Source organism: Bos mutus, chromosome 18 (assembly GCF_027580195.1).
Source record: "Bos mutus isolate GX-2022 chromosome 18, NWIPB_WYAK_1.1, whole genome shotgun sequence".
NCBI lineage: Eukaryota > Metazoa > Chordata > Mammalia > Artiodactyla > Bovidae > Bos > Bos mutus.
The window spans coordinates 27445305-27467499 of NC_091634.1; the positions used below are offsets into that span (position 1 = coordinate 27445305).

At 41.1% G+C, this 22195-nt stretch overlaps 1 protein-coding gene across 6 annotated transcripts in view; it reads right to left on the reverse strand.

Annotated features, from left to right (window-relative positions):
• Positions 1 to 4914: 4914 nt before the first annotated feature.
• CTCF (CCCTC-binding factor) overlaps positions 4915 to 22195 on the reverse strand; it is a 45714-nt gene continuing 28433 nt past the window's right edge. For 5 of the 6 annotated variants that reach the window (XM_070388207.1, XM_070388206.1, XM_070388210.1 and 2 more), the window contains 8 exons: positions 21164 to 21297; positions 18781 to 18901; positions 18046 to 18195; positions 12417 to 12577; positions 11880 to 12062; positions 10922 to 11057; positions 7690 to 7851; positions 4915 to 6408 (listed from right to left, as the gene is read on the reverse strand). In XM_070388207.1, coding sequence (XP_070244308.1) covers positions 6224 to 6408; positions 7690 to 7851; positions 10922 to 11057; positions 11880 to 12062; positions 12417 to 12577; positions 18046 to 18195; positions 18781 to 18901; positions 21164 to 21297 — 1232 coding nt within the window. In that variant the 3' untranslated portion in view covers positions 4915 to 6223. The remainder of the gene's footprint in view (positions 6409 to 7689; positions 7852 to 10921; positions 11058 to 11879; positions 12063 to 12416; positions 12578 to 18045; positions 18196 to 18780; positions 18902 to 21163; positions 21298 to 22195) is intronic. The other variant, XM_070388211.1, reaches the window with a different exon arrangement.

The following is a 22195-nucleotide window of genomic DNA, read 5'->3' on the forward strand; positions in this document are numbered from 1 at the left end:
GCGAGAGGAAGTCCTGCTCTGCTGCCTCCTAATCCGAAAGGATGGAGTTCAAGTTAAGACTCTGGGAAGACCACAGAAGCCATCAACTGCTTCTAGGGCGTGAGCTCACACACAGTATGGCCAAGTGGTCAGGAATCAAAGTTCTGAAGGTACGTTGCCTGAATTCAAGTCCTGACTCTGCTTAACAGCTGTTTGACACTGAGTAAATCACCTCATCTTTCTGTTTTGGGCTTCCAGTTCCTGTTTTCTAAGCTGGAACTTTAAACTTACCTCGGAGTATAGAGATTAAATGTTTATTAAGAGACGTGCTCACAATAGTATCTGGAACTCAGTGAACACTCACAGTTGCCAAGTCTTACTGTGACAAACGTAAGACTCCAGAACAGAAGGACAGAAAACCTTCCTCCCTGGGATTTTTCTGTTCAGAATGATTCGAATGAGAAAAACAAGAGGGAATAAATGCCAAAGGCTTCGAGCTGCTCCCAGGTGGCGGGATTCTCAAGACCAACAGCCACATTGGTAGCATCAGCCCTTGTCTATAGTGAGTGCTATGGGAACAAGCAGAGGGCTGTGGAGGAGGAAACCAGATCAACCTGGAGATCAGGACAGGGGCGCTGGGCTAGCCACATATCTCCTTAACTGCTTGCTGTCAAGGTGGCAGTGACAAAACAAACATAATTGCCATCAGAGGCCTAGAGAACACATGGGACTCAGCTCCCACAAGTGAGTGACTCAAGGAGAGAAGCCTTCAATTTGTTCAAGACCGTCTGTGTGTTCTAGACAGCGTGACACCCTGTAGGCACTCAAGAAATGCTTAGAGCTCATAGTGAGGAATAAGCCTCGCCTGTTCCAGCAGTACAGGATGACAGGCCAGGCTGCAGCTCCCGGAAGTGCCACAAGGTTCCTGTCAAAAGTTCTCTGGTGCGGAGTACTGGGAGAAGGTTTTACATTTAATGGAGTCATACAGGATGTATCATGGGGATGTGCCAATGGTGAGGATGGGTAGGGAGGTAGGGAGGAATCAGACATCAGAATGTCATTTTTCTTGCCCCCTCCCCAAGCAAAACCAATCTGCTTGTAAACAGTTTGAATGTACACAATAGAAAAGCTATGCTGAAAATACAGATAAACTGCTTGCTGTTCTATTAAAAGATTTTCTATTATATTAAATTTATTGGGGGGGGGGGGACCATGCCACATGGCTTGCAGTATCTTAGTATTCCGACCTGGGATTGAACTTGGGCTCCTTGTAGTGGAAACATGGAGTCCCAACTACTGGACCACCAGGGAATTCTCTATAATTAAAAAAACTTTTTATAAAAATAGCTAGCTAGTGGGAAGCTACTATAAAACACAAGAAGCTCAGCTCGGTGCTCTGTGATGACCTAAATGGGTGGGATGGAGGTGAGGTGGGAAGGAGGTCCAAGAGGGAGGGGACATATGTATACATATAGCTGATTCACTTCATTGTACAGCAGAAACTAACACAACACTGTAAACCAATTATACTAATTTAAAAAATTAAAATTTTTTAAAAAGCTGCCTGCCCACTGAAACAACTCAGGTAGCAGGTACTCTGCTCCCTTGTGGCAGTAGAGGTTAGCCCATGCATGGGATAGAGAGCAAATGCCCTGATAGCCTCAGTCAATCCAAGTTGCTGACTGCCTGGTTCATAGTCCCAGATGATACCAATTTTCCTGGGAGATCCCACTGCATGAACACTACCAACCAGCCAAAGACCTCACACATCTAGTCTTCTGTACTTACTTTTCACTGAAAACCGGTAAGTTCAAATTCTGCTTAAAACCCCCTGGACTTCCTTAGTGGTCCAGTGGTTAAGATTCCATGCTTCCAATGCAGGGGGACAACGGCTTTGATCCCTGGTCAGGGAAGTGCCTCATGCCATGGGGTGTGGCCAAAAAAAGAAAAGCACCCTATAATTACCTTGAGATAATAAAAGCTATTTATGACAAACCCACAGCCAATATAATACTCAATGGTGAAAAGCTACAAGCCTTCCCATGAAAACCTGGAGTAAGACCACAATGCCCACTTTCACCTCTTCTCTTCAACAGAGCATTGGAAGTCCCAGCCACAGTAACCAGACAAGAAAAATAAAAGGTATCCAAATTGGAAGGAAGAGGTAGAATTATCATTATATGCAGATGAAATAATACTATATATAGAAAACCTTAAAGACTCCACACAAAAGCTACTAGAACTGATAAATGAATTCAGCAAGGCAGCAGGATACAAGATTACATAGAGAAATTGGCTGTTATTTCTTTACACCAACAATGAAACATCAGAAAAAATGTACAAAATGTACAAAAATCAATACCTCTTAAAATCATAACCCCCCAAAACAACACACTTAGGAATAAACTTCACCAAGGAAGTGAAAGACTTAAATATGATGAGAACTATATAAAACATTAATAAAGAAAATTGAAGATAATTCAAAGAAATAGAAAGATATCCCCTGCTCTTGGATTAGAAAAATGGTGTCAAAATGTCCAAACCACCCAAAGCCATCTACAATTGTAATGCAATCCCTATCAAACTACCCATGACATTTTTCATAGAACTAGGACACAGAACCCTAAAATTCCTATGAACCATAAAGACCCAGGATTGCCAAAGCAGTCCTAAAGAAAAACAAAGCAGGAGGCATAACCCTCCTAGACTTGATACAGACTGTAAGCTACAGTAATCAAAACTGGCACAGAAACAGACACATGCATCAATGGAACAGAGGAGACAGCCCAGAAATAAGCCCACACCTACAGTCAATTCATCTTTGACAAAGGAGGCAAGAATATGCAATGAGAAAAAGTCTCTACAGCAAGTGGTGCTGGGGAAGTTGCACAGCTGCATGTAAATCAATGAAGTTAGAAAACACCCTCTCACCATGCACAAAAATAAACACAAATGGCTTAAAGACTTAGAACAGAACAAGACACCATAAAACTCCTAGAAAACATAGACAAAACATTCTCTGTCATAAATCGTACCAATGTTTTAAGTCAGTGTCCCAAAGCAATAGAAATAAAAACAAAACTAAATAAATGGGACCTTATCAAACTTATAAGCTTTTGCATAGGAAAGGAAAACCATAAAAAATCTAAGAGACAACATATGGAATGGAAAAAATATTTGCAAATAATGCAACTGACAAGGGCTTAATCTCCAAAATATATGAAGAGTTCATACAACAATTAAAAATTAAACAATCCAACCCAAAAATGGGCAGAAGACTTAAGTCATTCCTCCAAAGAAACACAGATGGCCAATATGCACATGATATTCAACATCACTAATTATTAGAGAAATGCAAATCAAAACTACAGTAAGGTACCACTTCTTAACAGTCAGAATGGCCATCATAAAAAAACATTTGATCCAGCAATCCCACTCCTGCTCACATATCTGGGCAAAATTATAATTCAAACACATACACACACACTCTGTGTTCATACCTGCACTATTCACAATTGCCAAGACATGGAAGCCACCTAGATGTCCATCAACAGATAAAGATGTGGTACATATACACAATGGAATACTACTTGGCCACAAAGAAGAATGAAAAGCGCTACTTGCAGCAACATGGATGCAACTAGAGATTACTATGTTAAGTGAAGTAAATCAGAAAAAGACAAATACCATATGATATCGCTTATATGTGGAATCTCAAATATGACACAAATAAAGTTATCTATGAATCACAGACATGGAGAACAGACTGGCGGATGCCAAGAGGGAAGGACAGAGGAGGCGGCTGAGATTAGCAGATGTTAAGCTTTTATATATAGAATGGATTAAAAAAAAAAAGGTCCTACTGTATGGCACAGAGAACTATATTCAATAGTCTATGATAAACCAAAATGGAAAGGAGTATTTTAAAAAAATGTATATATAACTGAATCACACTGCTGGACAGCAGTAAGTAATACATTATAAATCAACTATACGTCAGTAACCAAAAAACCCTGTAATGTGTGGCCAAAGCTTTCACCTAAAATGGGTCTGCCAGAGCAATCTGCCCAGAAATGGACAACAGCAAGATGGAAATTCACCAATACAGAAACTTCCTAACGCATCTCCTTCCCATCCTGCTTCCCAGGTGCTAACAGGGAGCTATGTTCTTTAGGTGTCTCTCCCCACAGTCTGATAGTGGCACATAGGTCCCCCCTTTCAAGTGAACTTCTCTAGGGCCCAGTTTCTTTCTGTTCCCCTGCATTTAGCAAAGCTTGATGCATTGATCCCGGTCCTCCGTGAGCCAATTTTTTAAAGTTACTATTAATCTTTTTACATTTGGGTTCTGCTGGGTCTTTGTTGCTGCATGAATGCATTCTCTAGTTGTGGTTGAGTGGGGACTACTCTTCGTTGAGGGTCACACGCTTCTCATTGCAATGGCTTCTTTTTTGTGGAGTACAGGCTCTAGGTGCATGGCCTTTAGTAGCTGTCATGCCAGGCTTAGCTGCCATGTGGCATGTGGAATCTTCCTGGACCAGGGTTCGAACTCATGTCCCCTGAATTGGCAGGCAGATTCTTATCCACTTTACCACCAGGGAATTCTTGTGCTGAGATCATGAGGCCAGAGCTTCCCATTGGCCCCTTTTTCTTTAAGCTCTGTGGTCCACCTGCTCTACCACAGGGAATCCACTCTTTACATGGATCATGGGGGCTGGCAGCTATATAGACTCACATCTCTACTCATACATTTTGGGGCATTAAAACCTGTAGCAGGATGCCCTCAATATTCCATCACTTGCCAAGATCATCGCCCATCTGCTAGACAGAAGTGGTCATCCTGGAAGCACAGCTTGCTTCTGAAAGAGGCCTGCGCTGTCTGAGGTTATGCACACAGACCCCTCTGGGCCCCTGGTTAGGCAGGAATCACACAAGTGGGGGTGTTCGGAGCACTTGTTAATCCGTTATGATTTATTAGCTGTACAGCAGTAGATCCTCCTCCCCAGCTTTCAACCCCATTACATATTTTATTACAGGTCTCATGTTGGCGTCCTAAAATAATGAAAAATATCACACAGTACAGCTAAGTACAAAATGCATCAACCTAGAGTCTGATAGCTAACTGATGGCTCTCTTAAAAGCAATACACAGAAGAAAAAAGTGTTTGAAATCAGCAAGACTGAGGCTCTCTAAAAACACATTTTAAACATGTGACAGTTCATGTGCAAGAATCACTTTGAGTTGGTTTTGCTTCACATTATTATTTTTTTGAAGATCCGAAGTTTAAATTACTGACCTAGTGAAATTTCCTGGCCCAGCTTTTAAGAGCTGCTGTGACCCACTCATAATCACCCTTCTGCTTCAAGAGAGGATTTATAAAACACGAAACTCAGCTACGAACAAAGCAAAGAAAATGTAGATGGGAAATCATAACCGAAAGTTAATTGTACAAGGTTCAAATGCTGGCTCCATGGGTTGGAATCATGATGCTCCATGTGGGTGTCCGTCACGAGCGGGCAGCAGTCTCGGTGCTGTTCTGCGACATGATTGTGATCCAATTCCTTGTCAACGTTTACAAACTACCGTCTGTAGTAACTTAATTTGCAAGTAATTAAAATGCTGGGTTTTCTTACACTGCACTTCTTTTCAACCTCGTAATTAATGGAAAAGATTAAAATGTAAAAAAAGTTATTTACAAGCTTGACCATACCAGAAACTTTGCCAAGAAAGAGGCAAAGTCTTCAGGACAGAAACCAATCGTAGCATGCCATACTACTGGTGTGCAGCTGACTCCAAGCAAAGGGAGTCAGGGAAAAGCAAAAGCAAAAACCAGTTTAAAAGTCTAAGTCCTTCCCAAGTCTGCATTTACAATTAAAAACTCTCCTGGGAAGAAGACCATAAGAACTCTGGGAAACCCGGTGGTGGTTTCTGGAGTGGTTTACCATTGCAAGAGAGAGGGTTCAATGTCTCTGTTTCCAGCTAAGAAAACCAGGGAGGCGTGAACACTGTCCTCAGCACTTCACAGTAAACCCTCAGGGACTCAGAACATTCCATGATTTGCTAACATCAAACAGCAAGTTCTAGTTAAATCACATTTTCTAACATCATCCTTGAAGTTTTAGTTCTCAGTATGTTTGGTAAAATGATGCTTTTCCCAAAGCCAAAAGAAGAAAGAAGGGAGAAAATTAAGATGCAGGCCGTTTAAACACAGCCCAGAGCAGTCCTGGCAAGGAGCAAGGCCCCGCCATCACCGGTCCATCATGCTGAGGATCATCTCAGGCGTGAGGTCTCCGTTGGGGGCATCTGTGGCAGCTGGCTGGGCCTCCTCTTCCTCCCCCTCCGCAGGCTCTGCGTCTGGCTCTTTTTTGACTTCAACTATAATGTTCTCAATTGCACCTGTATTCTGGTCTTCGACCTGAATGATGGCTGTTGCTGGCAAAGAAGAGCATGAAGAAAACAAATGCTCCATTAAAGCCCCCAAGAATTGCAAGAGTCTTTTCAGACTTGACACTAAATGAAAGTGAGCAACACAGGAAAGCCTCAGTTTCGATATAGAGAACATCAATAAAAAAGATTTAATAACCTATAATGTGGCCATACACAAAGCCCAAATACTCTAGATAATACCAAAAAACAAAGCACTGACATTCCTCTTCATATGCCTCCCAAATCATGTATTAAAAATCTTAAGTTTTCCTTTATCTCATAAATTAGGGCTTCACAATAGTCAGTGTGACACAGGCAAAAAATGCAGACAGTACAAGACAAGGTATACTTCAGAGTGCAGGATGTAGGCAGGTCTGTTTTAGAGATGACCCACCTACAGCAAAAGAACCTGACATTTTAACAAATTTATCTGTGCCAGGTCTTAGTTGCAGCACACGAGCTTAGCTGTGGCCTGCAGGATCTAGTTCCTGATCAGGGATTGAACCTGGGGCCCCCTGCAATGGGAGTGCAGTCTTAGCCACTGAACCTCCAGAGAAGTTCCAGAACCTGATATCTCTGCGTCTGAAGCTGTCCAACACTGAGGGTCCTACCACCAGTTGGTTCACTCAAATCTTTGTAGGTCAAATAGTTCCCCAACCACCCCACTGTAACAAGACATTTCGACATGGGGCTCAAGGAACATACTAAAAAAAAACAGATGGACGCTGCATTTGTTGAAGAAAGAAAGAGAATTGCCAGCTTTTAGGAGATTCATGAATAGAACAGAGACCTGAGACTCCCAAGAGCCTGCAATTACAAGGGCCATGTCCAGTACAGGACTGCTCCCCAATGTCCTCTCATAAATCAGGAAGCCAGCAACAGAATCCATGGGTCTGGGTTTCTTAGGAGGGACACTGTCATCATGGAAATCCCTTTATTCCTCCATCCTTTAAAATTTGGCTCTTATACATTACATTCATTACCATGTCAATTTTGCCAGGTAAGACTCTGTTTTGTAAAACCCTCCCACACTGACAGTACCCATCTCATAGAAAGCACCCTTCAACTCTGGACTTTATCTTGCTGAAACTTAACAGTCCTCTAGAGACTTTCTCAGATGTTCCCCAATAAAAAACTAAAAAACTGCTTCCTAAGAATTTGTTCCCAGGGTGACCTTAACTTGTTCTCATGGCTCAGCTCCCACCTACCCAAAGAACAAGGACCCGTCTGGCTTCCCCACATGTTGGGAAAGGATGCCAGCCTACTGAGCTGAGACAAGCTACTTACGCTGGGTCTGTTTGGGCTGGTTGGTTCTGCCAGGGGGGCGTCCTCTCCGTTTCTTGGCAGGTGGTGGGGCTGGGGTCACTGGCTGGGGCTCTGGCTCGGGTTCAATCTCCACAGCAGGCTCCTCCTCATCCTCATTGTCATCCAAGTCTGGCTCAGCATTTTCTTCTCATGAAATCAGGAAGAAGAGGTGGTGGGTGGGGCAAGGAGACGAGTGGTGGAAGGAAAAGCAACACACAAATAATCACGTATTCTGTGAAGTCTACTTAAATATTTATTTTCATCGTTAACAGCCCATTTAAAAATTCCATTCACTGGAATTTTTGTTTTCAGCACTAAACAAAGTAAGCTCATATTAATGCTAAGTTAATAAGCAAATCAACTTGGATACCATTATTCATATTTTATGTGGACTGGATATTCTTTTGGCTTTAGATATCAAAATATTGAGTTTCAAATTCTTAAAGGCAACTCCAACTTATGCCAGTTATATAAATGCCCCCACCAAGTGGTGTTTTAAGCTGAAAATGAAACAAATGTTCCCTCTACCTACTATACACAGATAAAACAGGACACGAAGCCTGAGATGGACCCCTGAAGAGTGGTGGAAGATGTGTGTGTGTTTGTGTGTATAAAGTTCTTGAAGCACCGTGAGGCCCCATTTACTAGGAAAAGTGTTGAGGTCAAATTTTGGAATTTAATTCCCAGCTGTCCCAAACCTAGTAGGTCCTCCTAACTCCCTTACCTTCTCCCTAAAGCAATTACCACATAAAAGGAGAGGGAACTATCGTAGAAAGAACACTGATGAAGAGCCTGGTAATACAGTTTTGAGTCTCAGATCTCCTAAGTGTGTGACCTAGGATGATAACCACACTGAACCTCAGTTTCCTTGTGTAATTTCTAAAGCACTCTCAAGGATCACAAAGAGATAATGCCTGTAATTGTGCTCTGCAACTTACGTTCTACCACATCATCACAGATGCTTTTTACACTAGACATCAGAGTTTATAAAAATTCTCCATTATTCCATATAGGCTTCATTAAGTAAGAGGTATTACCCTCATTTTATAGAAACGGAGAAACTGAAGTGATTTATAAGGCACAACTAACCACAGTTTAGGGGTGTTCTGCTGCCCACATCTGTAGGCAACTGAAGAGCTCTTGCTACCCCTCCCCCACTGCCATGGCACAAAAGATATCCTGCCTGCCTTCCTCCAAGAAGCACAGGTTACAAGCACATTCTCTTTTGCTCACACCAAATGTTAAAATTTAGAAATCTGTGGGTAAATGCCTGATCGTCAGGATAAAAAGCCTTGTCAAGTGACTGAAATCCTAAGTGAAAATGTGGGGAACGTACTGGTACGTGGCAGCGTGTCAAGAACGACATGCTTCCCTGCTGAACTTATTCAAGCCCCCTATTGCCTAAGTTGGCCCAACGCCTAGAAAGCTAAACAAATTCAGTCAGAACTGAGCAGGGGGCAGGGGGAGAAGCACACAAAGTTAATAGGGTCAAAAGCTTACTGGATTGGAGAGATTTTGGTTAAAAGCCTTGAAAATAGTATTAGACTCTGGTGGTCAATTTCTCTTGATGATCAACAGGCAGAACTTCTGGGAGGGAACATATATGATTCTGGCCTTCACCAGTCCAAACATTCTGGGATAAAGAGACAACAGGCCCCAAAGCTGTGCAACTCCTCCTCCTGTCTTCTCCAGTGCAGAAGACGAAAGGAGGAACCATAGAAACCTATTAGGAACTCTCATTAAACTGTGCAGCTGATTCTGGTAAAAGTACAATTAGGAGAATGGAGCTGGTCTAGCTGGGAGATGAACCACGGAAGTGACCATGGCAGTGCCATGAGAAAAAAGGCATGTCTGTGGCTGGAGAAGGTTCGGCAGCCAAGAGCTACTACAGGTGTCCTGAAGCTCAAGTTTATCTGGGCATCTCTGCTGGTTCTTGAGGCCCACTGACATTACTTGGCACCTCCCAACAGTCCACTCAATTTCTTTACCAAACAAAGGGATTCCACAATGATTCTCAGTAGTGTGTGATGTGCTTTTATAAAAATTAAAGTGAAAAAAGAAAGTTAAGCAAAGTGACATTTTAAAGGAGGCATTCACTTAAAACCCAAGATTTTCCACTAGAGAAGGCAGCAAAAATTAAATTACTCTTATGCTTAGATGAATATTCCCCCATAAAAAGTTCTGAATAGAAAAGTGAAGGCTTTTTTAAGATAAAAAACCAAAAGGGACTTCTTATATATTTAAATATAAAAGACCTAGTATTTTCACGAACAACTTTTATAATAAAACCAATAAAGTGATACATATATTCAGTTTTAAGAAATTTCATTTCCTTTCCCACTATTTCTGACAAAGCAACGTAGAAGACAAACTTAGAGCTTCTCAGAAATCCATCAGGCGTCACCTGTAAGCACCTTCCCCAAAACAGAACTCCTCTGCACCCTTTTCCACAAGTCTCAAACACTGAAGCCATGGATGCGCCTTCTCAACTAGGTGCCAGTAACCCAAGCATCCACATTATAAAACCTCACACTTTGGAATGAGTTTGTCTCATCAAATGTGACTCCTACATTACCAACACTCTTGTTCTCCACCCCATTTCATGAGTTTAGCACCTCAACACATATACCTTCTGCCTGGATTTCATGACTAACACCCCAAAGAACATCAATGTTAGGAAAACTGGCAAAGTTTTAAATTATAAATGGGGAGATTAAGGTAGGAAGAGAAAGGCTGACCTTCATGGATTTGATCAACACATCTCAAGGCTAGGCTGACACAGGCAGTCAAACCAGAAGTTGGTCAGGATGCTTAAGCAACCTTCTTCATGTCCATTAGATTCACTGCTCAAATCTAGACCAGCTTCCTAAATGTAAAAGCTATGAACATAGAAAAGAAACTCTGCTGGCCTTAGAATATCACTAATCTGAGTAAATTGAGTATAAAGATATTAATTTTGCTTCAGCTTTAACTGAACATAACATATCTTATCAAGCAATGGGAACACCATAAGGAAAAAAAAAAAAAAACTTGCTCTGGGAATAAGCTAACTGCTGTTGTAAATATATACACACATCAGGAAGATTAGAGGTTTAAAGGAAGCACGAGAGAGTGGCCTATCTCTGTATTCCAGCACGTCTTTACATAAATACACTGTAAACACTGCACCAAAACCTGCCACTTTTAACTAACTCAAGAAACAAAAGTCACTTACCACTGTCAGAGGAGTCCTCCTTTTTAGAACGCATCTTTCTCTTTCTTCCACGTTTACTCTTCTTCGTTTCTCCTCCATTTTCCCCTTCTACACCATCTGGACCAGCACAATTATCCGCATGTCTTGCCATAGTATTCTAACAAAAGGAACAAAATTCTCGTTCACATTACTAAAAAAGGTAAGATTAAAATTGGAAGTTCTCTTTTAGTTTAATAAAAAAAAACAATTGGGCGGTGGTTATCCATATTAAGTCTCAATGTTCTCCTGTCTGCTAAATGTGTCCTGAACATACTCTTCCTTTTCAGGGAAAATGGTCTCCATCTGGAGTGGGTGGAGAGAGAGAAAAGGGTGGGTGGGAGAGGACAGCTGCTCAGAAAATGGGGTTAGGTCCTCTGAGCAGGGGAGAATCAGACCAAGCTCCCTGTCCTGTGCAGACCTGACTAACATGACCCTAAGTGAAGGCAGGGGAGAAGGCAATGGCACCCCACTCCAGTACTGTTGCCTGGAAAATCCCATGGATGGAGAAGCCTGGTGGGCTGTAGTCCATGGGGTCACGAAGAGTCAGAAACGACTGAGTGACTTCACTTTCACTTTCCACTTTCATGCATTGGAGAAGGAAATGGCAACCCACTGCAGTGTTCTTGCCTGGAGAATCCCATGGACAGAGAAGCCTGGTAGGCTGCAGTCCATGGGGTCGCACAGAGTCGGACACGACTGAAGCGACTTGGCAGCAGCAGCAAGTGAAGACAGACCTGTTAAAAATACTGAGTTCCCCATCAGTGGAAAGGTTCACACATGGACATGTGTGATGTGGTGGGGTGGAAATGACTGACCCTTTCCAAATGATAGTTTATCTCTATAATCTCAACGGAGAAAACTGCCCTGCTTTGCAACAGAAGATCAAGAACATGGATGGTATCAAGAACTGTAAGGGAGGAAGTCAAGTTCTGACTCTTACCCGGCGTGTAAATGTTTTCCCACACTTAGAACAGACAAAGGCCGCAGGGACAAAGTTGGGGTCATGATAGCGTTTGAAGTGCATGTCAAGGAGCTGTTTCTGACGGAAGGTCTTGTCGCAGTGGCTGCAGGCATAAGGCTTCTCCCCAGTGTGGGTGCGCTTGTGCATGATCATGTGCCTCTCCTGCAAGAGAACGAGGTGAAGGAAAGTCTCAGATCCTGTCTTAGGGCTGCTATCTCCCACCACCTGCATGCGTAACTCTAAAGACCTTTCTCTTCCAAGGGTCCAGGCCCAGAACCGCTTGCTGAGAGGATAACGTAAACCTGATCGGGGTACAAAACTGCTTCCCCAAATCCTAGCAGGTACACTCACTTCTGCTGCTTCTATAGATCACTCCCAAGCATCAGGCCCCAGTACCAAATTCTTCCCTTCTCTCAAGTCCTGGACTTAATTTCATATAAGGTATATATAAAAACCCTCTGATAAAACCCAACACTGATGAGACATCAATTGTTTTCTAACTATGAAGGTTCCTACCTGTCTACAAGCGTAATCACACTGATCACACTTAAAGCGCTTCTCGTTCTTGTGTGACTTCTGGTGCTGGATGAGGGCATAGCGCTCATGAAACACAGCATCACAGTACCGGCATTTCTTGCCCTGCTCAATGTAGGAATGCTGCTTTCGCAAGTGGACACCTTAAAGCAAAACACAAAGCCCAGGCCAACTTGTGAAAACACAAACATCTCAAAGAGTTAAGAACACATTTCTTTCTGCTTCTGAATATAGTTACTCTGGCTGCTATATAGAAAATGGAAAAAAAGGAGTAAAAAGACATGGAGAGACCAGTTGAGACGTTAAAACTCAACAGGTGAGGGAAGGTGGTAGTTTGGAGATGGCAGTGGGTATGGAGGGAAGGGGACCTGACGAGAGACCTAAGAAGCTGAATCAACAGGACTTAGTGACTGACCAGAGTGAGGAAGAGAAAGGTGGGTATCAGGAATGACCTCCAGGTTCCTGGCTTGGAAAACTGAGCAGATGGTGGAGCCACTTACTGAGACAAGGAGTAAGTGGAACAGGGCTGAAGCCTGAGCTGTGTGTCTACAAGGGGGCAAGGACATTTAGAGTTGAGGGAAAAGATTAAGGAGAACTTGAAAATGAAGGTAAAGAGGCAATACTTGATCATGTAAATGTTGCCAGGACACAGGAGAATGGGATCAGGGCAAAGGGCAGGCCACAGACACGAAGAGTGACACAAGGTCTCTAGAAGCCGATGGGGAAAGAGGATGAATGCGGGTAAGTTACACATCTGGAAAGAGGAAATTTGAAGTTTCAACCTGCTGCATTTTCTGTGTATCTAAAGTAAGAAAAGAGGTTACATACTGAGACGAAGGAGGCAAAGAGAAAAGGGAAGGAAGATTAGAGGTTTAAACAAAGTTAATGATTTACCCTACTGTCATACGACTTCCCACATAGCAGGTGCTCAAGAATCTGTGGAATGAACGGGACACAGCTGATGAGGACAAACAGCTGGAAACTGAGGAGCCAGCTGCGTTTAGGGTCAAGAATTTATGGCTCAATCAAAGTGCTATCACTTCCAACTTTTGTTGTTGTTTAGTTGCTAAATAGTGACTTCTCTGAGACCCCATGGACTACAGCCACCAGGCACTTCTGTCCATGGTATTTCCCAGGCAAGAATACTGGAGTGGGTTGCCATTTCCTCCTCCAGGCATTGGCAGGTGGATTCTTTACCACTGAGCCACAAGGGAAGCCTCACATCAAACTTAAAGAGGGCCAATTCTGGGGAACGGAAATAGGTAAGAGAAAGGGATGGCGTATTTTTTTACTCCCTACACATGTTCACTATATGAAGACTTTTTATACATAAATATATCATTTAAAATAATTCTTAGACTCAACTTCTGCTCCTCAGATAGAGAGACCTAACAGTTAATGTCAAAGACTTTATGTTTTTATTAAATATTTACAATAATAATTCTGTAAGGCTGGAATTATTCCTATATTATCAGTTAAAAAAAAAAAAAAACCTTATTAGAACAGTAAGTATTTGGAGGTGAATCTTGATCTGGTAGGTCTGCCTCCAAAGGCCATGCCTTCCTGTGTCCCAAGGTGATGAATCTTAATTATTGCATATTAATGTGAAATCAGACCTGCTTTAAAGAGGGAACACAAACTTGTTTGGGAATGGTTTGGGCAGATAACTATTATTTGACAGTTCCTTAACTACCTCATAAAGAGTTTATTATGTAAGGTCTAAGAGGTTATCATTACAAGTGCAGGCGGCTTGTAACAGAATCAACAGAATGATCTCTGTTCGTTTCCAAGGCAAACCATTCAATATCACAGTAATCCAAGTCTATGCCCCAACCAGTAATGCTGCAGAAGCTGAAGTTGAACGGTTCTATGTAGACCTACAAGACCTTTTAGAACTAACACCCAAAAAAGATGTCCTTTTCATTATAGGGGACTGGAATGCAAAAGTAGGAAGTCAAGAAACACCTGGAGTAACAGGCAAATTTGGCCTTGGAGTACAGAATGAAGCAAGGCAAAGGCTAATAGAATTTTGCCAAGAGAACGCACTGGTCATAGCAAACACCTTCTTCCAACAACACAAGAGAAGACTCTACACATGGACATCACCAGATGGTCAACACTGAAATCAGATTGATTATATTCTTTGCAGCCAAAGACGGAGAAGCTCTATATAGTCAGCAAAAATAAGACTGGGAGCTGACTGTGGCTCAGATCATGAGCTCCTTATTGCCAATGAAGAAAGTAGGGAAAACCACTAGACCATTCAGGTCTGACCTAAATCAAATCCCTTATGATTATAAGTGGAAGTGAGAAATAGATTTAAGGGCCTAGATCTGATAGATAGAGTGCCTGATGAACTATGGACGGAGGTTTGGGACATTGTACAGCAGACAGGGATCAAGACCACCCCATGGAAAAGAAATGCAAAAAAGCAAAATGGCTGTCTGGGGAGGCCTTACAAATAGCTATGAAAAGAAGAGAAGTGAAAAGCAAAGGAGAAAAGGAAAGATAAGCATCTGAATGCAGAGTTCCAAAGAATAGCAAAAAGAGATAAGAAAGCCTTCCTCAGCAATCAATGCAAAGAAATAGTGGAAAACAGTAGAATGGGAAAGACTAGAGATCTCTTCAAGAAAATTAGATACCAAGAACATTTCATGCAAAGATGGGCTCAATAAACGACAGAAATGGTATGGACTTGACAGAAGCAGAAGATATTAAGAAGAGGTGGCAAGAATACACAGAAGAACTGTACAAAAAAGATCTCCACGGCCAAGATAATCACGATGATATGATCACTCACCTAGAGCCAGACATCCTGGAATGTGAAGTCAAGTGGGCCTTAGAAACCATCACTACGAACAAAGCTAGTGGAGGTGATGGAATTCCAGTGGAGCTCTTTCAAATCCTGAAAGATGATGCTGTGAAAGTGCTGCACTCAATACGCCAGCACATTCGGAAAACTCAGCAGTGGCCACAGGACTGGAAAAGGTCAGTTTTCATTCCAATCCCAAAGAAAGGCAATGCCAAAGAATGCTCAAACTACCACACAATTGCACTCATCTCACACGCTAGTAAAGTAATGCTCAAAATTCTCCAAGCCAGGCTTCAGCAATATGTGAACCATGAACTTCCAGATGTTCAAGCTGGTTTTAGAAAAGGCAGAGGAACCAGAGATCAAATTGCCAACATCTGCTGGATCATGGAAAAAGCAAGAGAGTTCCAGAAAAACATCTATTTCTCCTTTATTGACTACACCAAAGCCTTTGACTGTGTGGATCACAATAAACTGTGGAAAATTCTGAAAGCAATGGGAATACCAGACCACCTGACCTGCCTCTTGAGAAACCTGTATGCAGGTCAGGAAGCAACAGGTAGAACTGGACATGGAACAACAGACTGGTTCCAAATAGGAAAAGGAGTACGTCAAGGCTGTATACTGTCACCCTGCTTATTTAACTTACATGCAGAGTACATCATGAGAAACGCTGGGCTGGAAGAAACACAAGCTGGAATCAAGATTGCCAGGAGAAATATCAATAACCTCAGATATGCAGATAACACCACCCTTATGGCAGAAAGTGAAGAAGAACTAAAAAGCCTCTTGATGAAAGTGAAAGTGGAGAGTGAAAAAAGTTGGCTTAAAGCTCAACATTCAGAAAACGAAGATCATGGCATCTGGTCCCACCACTTCATGGCAAGTAGATAGGTAAACAGTGGAAACAGTGTCAGACTTTATTTTTCTGGGCTCCAAAATCACTACAGATGGTGACTGCAGCCATGAAATTAAAAGACGCTTACTCCTTGGAAGGAAAGTTATGACCAACCTAGATAGCATATTCAAAAGCAGAGACATTACTTTGCCAACAAAGGTCCGTCTAGTCAAGGCTATGGTTTTTCCAGTGGTCATGTATGGATGTGAAGAAAGCTGAGTGCCGAAGAATCGATGCTTTTCAACTGTGGTGTTGGAGAAGACTCTTGAGAGTCCCTTGGACTGCAAGGAGATCCAACCAGTCCATTCTAAAGAAGATCAGCCCTGAGTGTTCTTTGGAAGGAATGATGCTAAAGCTGAAACTCCAGTACTTTGGCCACCTCATACAAAGAGTTGACTCATTGGAAAAGACTCTGATGCTGGGAGGGATTGGGGGCAGGAGGAAAAGGGGACAACAGAGGATGAGATAGCTGGATGGCATCACCGACTCGATGGACTGAGTATGAGTGAACTCCGGGAGATGGTGATGGACAGGGAAGCCTGGCGTGCTGTGATTCACGGGGTCGCAAAGAGTCGGACACGACTGCGCGACTGAACTGAACTGAACTGAAGAGGTTATCATGCAAGTATAAAACACTCAAGGTTTTCATTTGCATCAGGATAGTGAATAAATTTAAAAAATCGAATAATCCAAACAGTGGCCTAACAGTTAACACGGTGCCATGAGATATTACTGGTTTAGGTTTTAGTTTCTATATGGTAAGAACAGTAAAACTCTTTCGTTTATCTGAGAACAGTACTTAAATTTTTCTAAAATCCTTTCTACACCAGAGTAGGATGACACATGACCCACTGGATCTTATGTGGAATCCAATGGCCTCTACTTCAAGCTCACAGTTTCATCTTAAAAATGTTTTATGTTGGTCTGCAGTTTGTTCAATATAGTCATATTAATGTAAAAATGTTTTAAGATACTAGTTCAATTGTATAACTTTACTCAAAACCTTCTGAGTAAAACCAATGCTGCAGAAAGACAGTCAGGTTTATGACCTGGTTTGGTATGCTCCTGATATGACCTGGGTACTTATACATGCCCCAGTGTGAGAAGCAGCCCTAGAGGATTCCCGAAGACTCAAGTCCAGCTTTGCCCCTCATAAGCTGTGTTGTATCACTTTGGTCAAGACACCTGGTTATCACCTACAAAGCTCGAATAAATATGCCTTGATGACTTCATATGGTTGCTGTGAAGATCAATTAAGTAAAAAAGTAAAATAAAAGTATAAAGACAACCTGAAAGGTACAATTTATCTAAATGCATTATTATTTTGTAGGGAGCAGTGCATTTTGGACAGAGAACAGACTGGGGCAGTATTTTTAACTATTTTAAATAAGAAACACAAAGGGATAAATTCAGGTGACCTTATCCTAAAATTTCTACCAGTAAACTCTGCCTTTATATTAACTGTAGCTTAGTTATGTACACAATTACAGCTATCACCAAATCAATATAACAGTCTAATTACCTAAAGAAAGTACAAATATTCTGGGGGAAAAAACCCCCCAAACTGAAGTGGACTGACCTTAGTTCGAACCATACTATGTTACTTCTCTATTTGGGGACTTTTAACATTACCAATGAAGGCTACTAATTAAAAATACACTTTTCTCTCATTATAGTTGCCATTTATTTATAGATGAGCTATAGTCAGGAAAAACTTTTGTAGTGTAGCTTCAGTAAGAGAAAGAAGAGACAGAAAAAAATAGCATAAGCAATGACTTTTATTAAATAGCAGGCCATTCACAACACACAAAACTCACAAAGTCAGAAAAGGAAGTAACCTGTGATCATTATCTTCATAGAGTTGTCAAAATTTATTTTTCATTTGCCACTAGTTGACTTACCCAGATCACTTTTTCGGGCTATGACAGTGTCACAATGGGGACAGTGAAATTTGGCCACATTTTCTGTGTGCTTCTGTAAAATGTGCATCTTCATGGTACCACTTTGGGTAAACCGTGCATGACAAATATAACATTCATAAGGTTTTTCCCCTTCAAAGAAAAAATACAGAATGAACAAATTAGACGAAATGACTAAATAACTACCATTTAATTGAAGGGTTACCAGGAGGCAGATATGCCAAGCCACAGAGGATCTACAGTTCTTAACTCAGGAAGGATGAGGCTCAGGCCCACTGCCTGGCTCAGGCCTATCTTGAGAGATGAGTAAGAAGTCCCAAACTGTGGCCACCACCTCTGCTCGGCCCAGCTCTGCCACAGAGTCCTTCATGTTAATAAGAGTAGTTTCTACAGCAGTACTTACCTTTGGAGGAGAACAGATGGGATGATAGCAGGAGGACCTGCAAGTTTTTCTTTTTAGAAAAAGACTGTACTTTGAAAAACTGACAAGCTGGGTTAGGTAATCTACCCAGACTTCTAACAGTAAAAAATTTCCATGCTCTGGTGTATATTCAGAGCAATGAATTCTGAAGGTATGCCAGAGAACATGTGTCAATTATATACTATTCTCATGCCCGTTTCCATTTGGGTAACTAATGAGGGTATGTGGTGGTTCCCAGGGTGCCATGGGATCCACTAAAAAGTGGTTCATTAATGAAAGCAAGGGAGAAGTCCTACCTGAATGGGTTCGCATGTGCCTTTTCAGCTTGTATGTGTCCCTGCTGGCATAACTGCACAAGCTGCACTGGAAAGGACGCTCCCCAGTGTGAGAGCGAATGTGACGTTTTAATTTGCTGACCTGAAAAAGCAACAAAACCTCTTAAACCTGTATTAACATAGGTTACGACATGAACACCGTGGGTCAAGCCCAAAAGCTTTGGTTTTGGAAACTGAAATTCGTAACAGAAAAAGTCTAAAGGACAGTATTTCTTCCTCTTTAACTGTTGCCTCTAAAATCCCTATCATAATCTAAGGAAGTGGGTAAAATGGATAGGGCATGAGTCAAGATGAGTTACTATTAACTGTTTAGGCTAGGTGATAGGTCCATGGGGTTGTGATATACTATTCTATCTACTTCTTTTATATGTCTAAAATTCTCCAGAATACTTTTAAAATAATTCATGCTTATTTATGGATCAAGTTGCTAACAAACGTGAATCCAAGTTTATAAGTGCATTTTAATTCTCCTCAGTCTCTCTTTCTTTCAACAGCACTTCCCAGACAGGCCAGGCACCAGCGGCCTCTCACCTTCCTCCCTATGGACTTATGCTTTTCATCTTCAATTGGGTATCTTTCCAACAAAAGAGTGACTCTAAGGAGGGTTTCAAATACTAACATTTGACTTGAAAATTTTAAAAAGTGTTCCATTTAAGTGTTCCAATTTTTACACTAAAATCCCCCTGTACTTCTACACAGTAAAAATTTCACACACTCTCTAAGGCTAAAGAATGGTTCCAACAATATTATTGAATAATTCTCTTTCTAGGACTATAGTTCAGTTCAGTTCTAGGACTTATCACATATTAAATTCCTGTACACCATAGGATCTATTCTTTTTCAGCCAACTCTTTTTTCTGGCTCCAATATCACACTGTCTTCATTTATCATATAGTTTTACAGTAGCCAACAGCAAAAGCCCTTCATTCCCTTTTCAAAATTTTTTAGTCATTCATATATACACTTCCAGTTGGAATTCAGAATCAACTTGACATGTGTATTTATTAATGTCCTTTGGAAAATTCTGAGACATTTTCTTCTTATAGGTATTAGGTGCTTTTTGCTGTTCAGTTTACCCCCAGGTCATTTTTACTGCTGTTAGAATTTGAACCTGTTTTCTAGTATAGGTATTGCATAAAATAAGTCATTAATTCCAGTGTATTCACCTTGGATCTGACCACTAGACTGAACTCAAATGCTCTAGGTTTTTCAGCCAACTCTTAGATTTTCTATGTAAGAAAATATGTCTGTAAGAAAAGACAGTTTTGTCTTTTCATTTATAATTCATTACTTATTTTATGCTATTATCTAGGATTTTAAATACAATGTTGAAATTCTAACTGTGATGGGTATCTTGTTTCAAAGTTACTTAGACTGGGTTTACTATAGGCTGCCAGTAGATACTTCTCATAATAAAAACATTTTCTTCTACACTTGACTTGCTAGAACTTTAAACAGTATCAACTATCAAATTTTATAGTTTTTCAATTACGGAAATGATCATGTGGTTTTTCTTTAATCTCTCAATGTAGTACACACCAATAATTTCCTAATGTTAAATTACTCTTGCATTTTAGATATATTCTATTTAATAATCACATTTTAGTAATACTCTATTACTAAATTTGGTCTGTTAATTTATTTAAAATTTTGGCTTTTCTGTGAGAAAAACATACAGTTTTCTTTTTAGAAGTATCCTAATCCAACCAGTCCATTCTGAAGGAGATCAGCCCTGGGATTTCTTTGGAAGGAATGATGCTAAAGCTGAAACTCCAATACTTTGGCCACCTCATGCGAAGAGTTGACTCATTGGAAAAGACCCTGATGCTGGGAGGGATTGGGGGCAGGAGGAGAAGGGGACGACAGAGGATGACATGGCTGGAAGGCATCACCGACTCGATGGACGTGAGTCTGAGTGAACTCCAGGGGTTGGTGATGGACAGGCAGGCCTGGCATGCTGCGATTCATGGGGTTGCAAAGAGTCGGACATGACTGAGCGACTGAACTGAACTGAATCCAGTTTTGGTAACAAGGTAACCTCAAATAATTATGGTGAGAAAATCTTCCATTTTTAAAATACTCTTGGTATAGTGACTTGTTTCTTTGCAGTTTGGTAGAATTTGCCTGTAACATTAGTAACATGTGGATTAGTACTCTTTTTTAATGGGTAAACCTTTCACACTCATTACAAATCTTTCTTTCTAGTGGTGGGGAGGAGGAGTGGTAGTAATCTAGTAAGATACTCTATCTTGTATTATGAGGATATGAACTACCCTCACACAGGAGTCAGGATCTTCTTAAGAGAAGGAACCAACAAGGAGCTGAACTTCTACACTGAACTTACTTCTACACTGGCGTAATCGCACATGGAACACTTAAATGGCTTCTCATGGGTGTGTTTGTAACGACGATGCCGCACCAATTCTCCACTAGTCACAAAGGCCATATCACAGTCTGGGCACTTGTGAGGACGAGTACCTGGACAAAGGAGGACATAACAGAAAGACAAGGACATGGTTAATTTCAGAGCTCAATGTGTGGCACAACTGCAGCATGAGGCTGGACCCTGGTTATCTCACCGACCATGCCTGAGAATAGCTCCAAAAGCTATGGGTAAGCCCAGGTGACTTTATAACACCAATTTCAAAATATTAAAAACACATGCCAAATGTTTAGTTTTTCTTAATTACCATTTTGAGTCTGCTGTCTTTGAATACAAAATCATTTTTATCCCTATTTTGTGAATATTCTGATCACTATGGATTAAAGGTTAATAGAAATACCTGTTTCAACCCATCTAAAAAAATACAGAACACATCTTTTAAACCTTAATAGAGGTCACAGAATTAATAGTCATTTGACTCAAGATTCTTCTACACATCAAAACTTACTGTATTGAAATTATATATACAGAACCAGTGAGCTGTCCATATTGACCAACTTTTTCTTTAAAAAAAAAAAAAAAAGAAATATAATAACATGTTTTCTATTTTAATTTGGTTTCATAAGGTAGAGATTTACCAAAGGCTTTAAAAGTATATTGCCTTTTATGTTATGTGATTTAAATAGACTGTTTTCAAATATCCATATCTAATATTCTGTGATCTGAATGTTAACTCATGGAATATTTAAATATTTTTTGAACTAATACTATATTTTCTATGGACTTCCCTCGTGGCTCAGACGGTAAAGCATCTGCCTACAATGTGGGAGACCTGGGTTCAATCCCTGGGTTGGGAAGATCTCCTGGAGAAGGAAATGGCAACCCACTCCAGTATTCTTGCCTGGAAAATCCCATAGACAGAAGAGCCTGGTAGGCTATAGTCCACGGGTTCGCAAAGAGTCGGACACGACTGAGCGACTTCACTTTCACTTA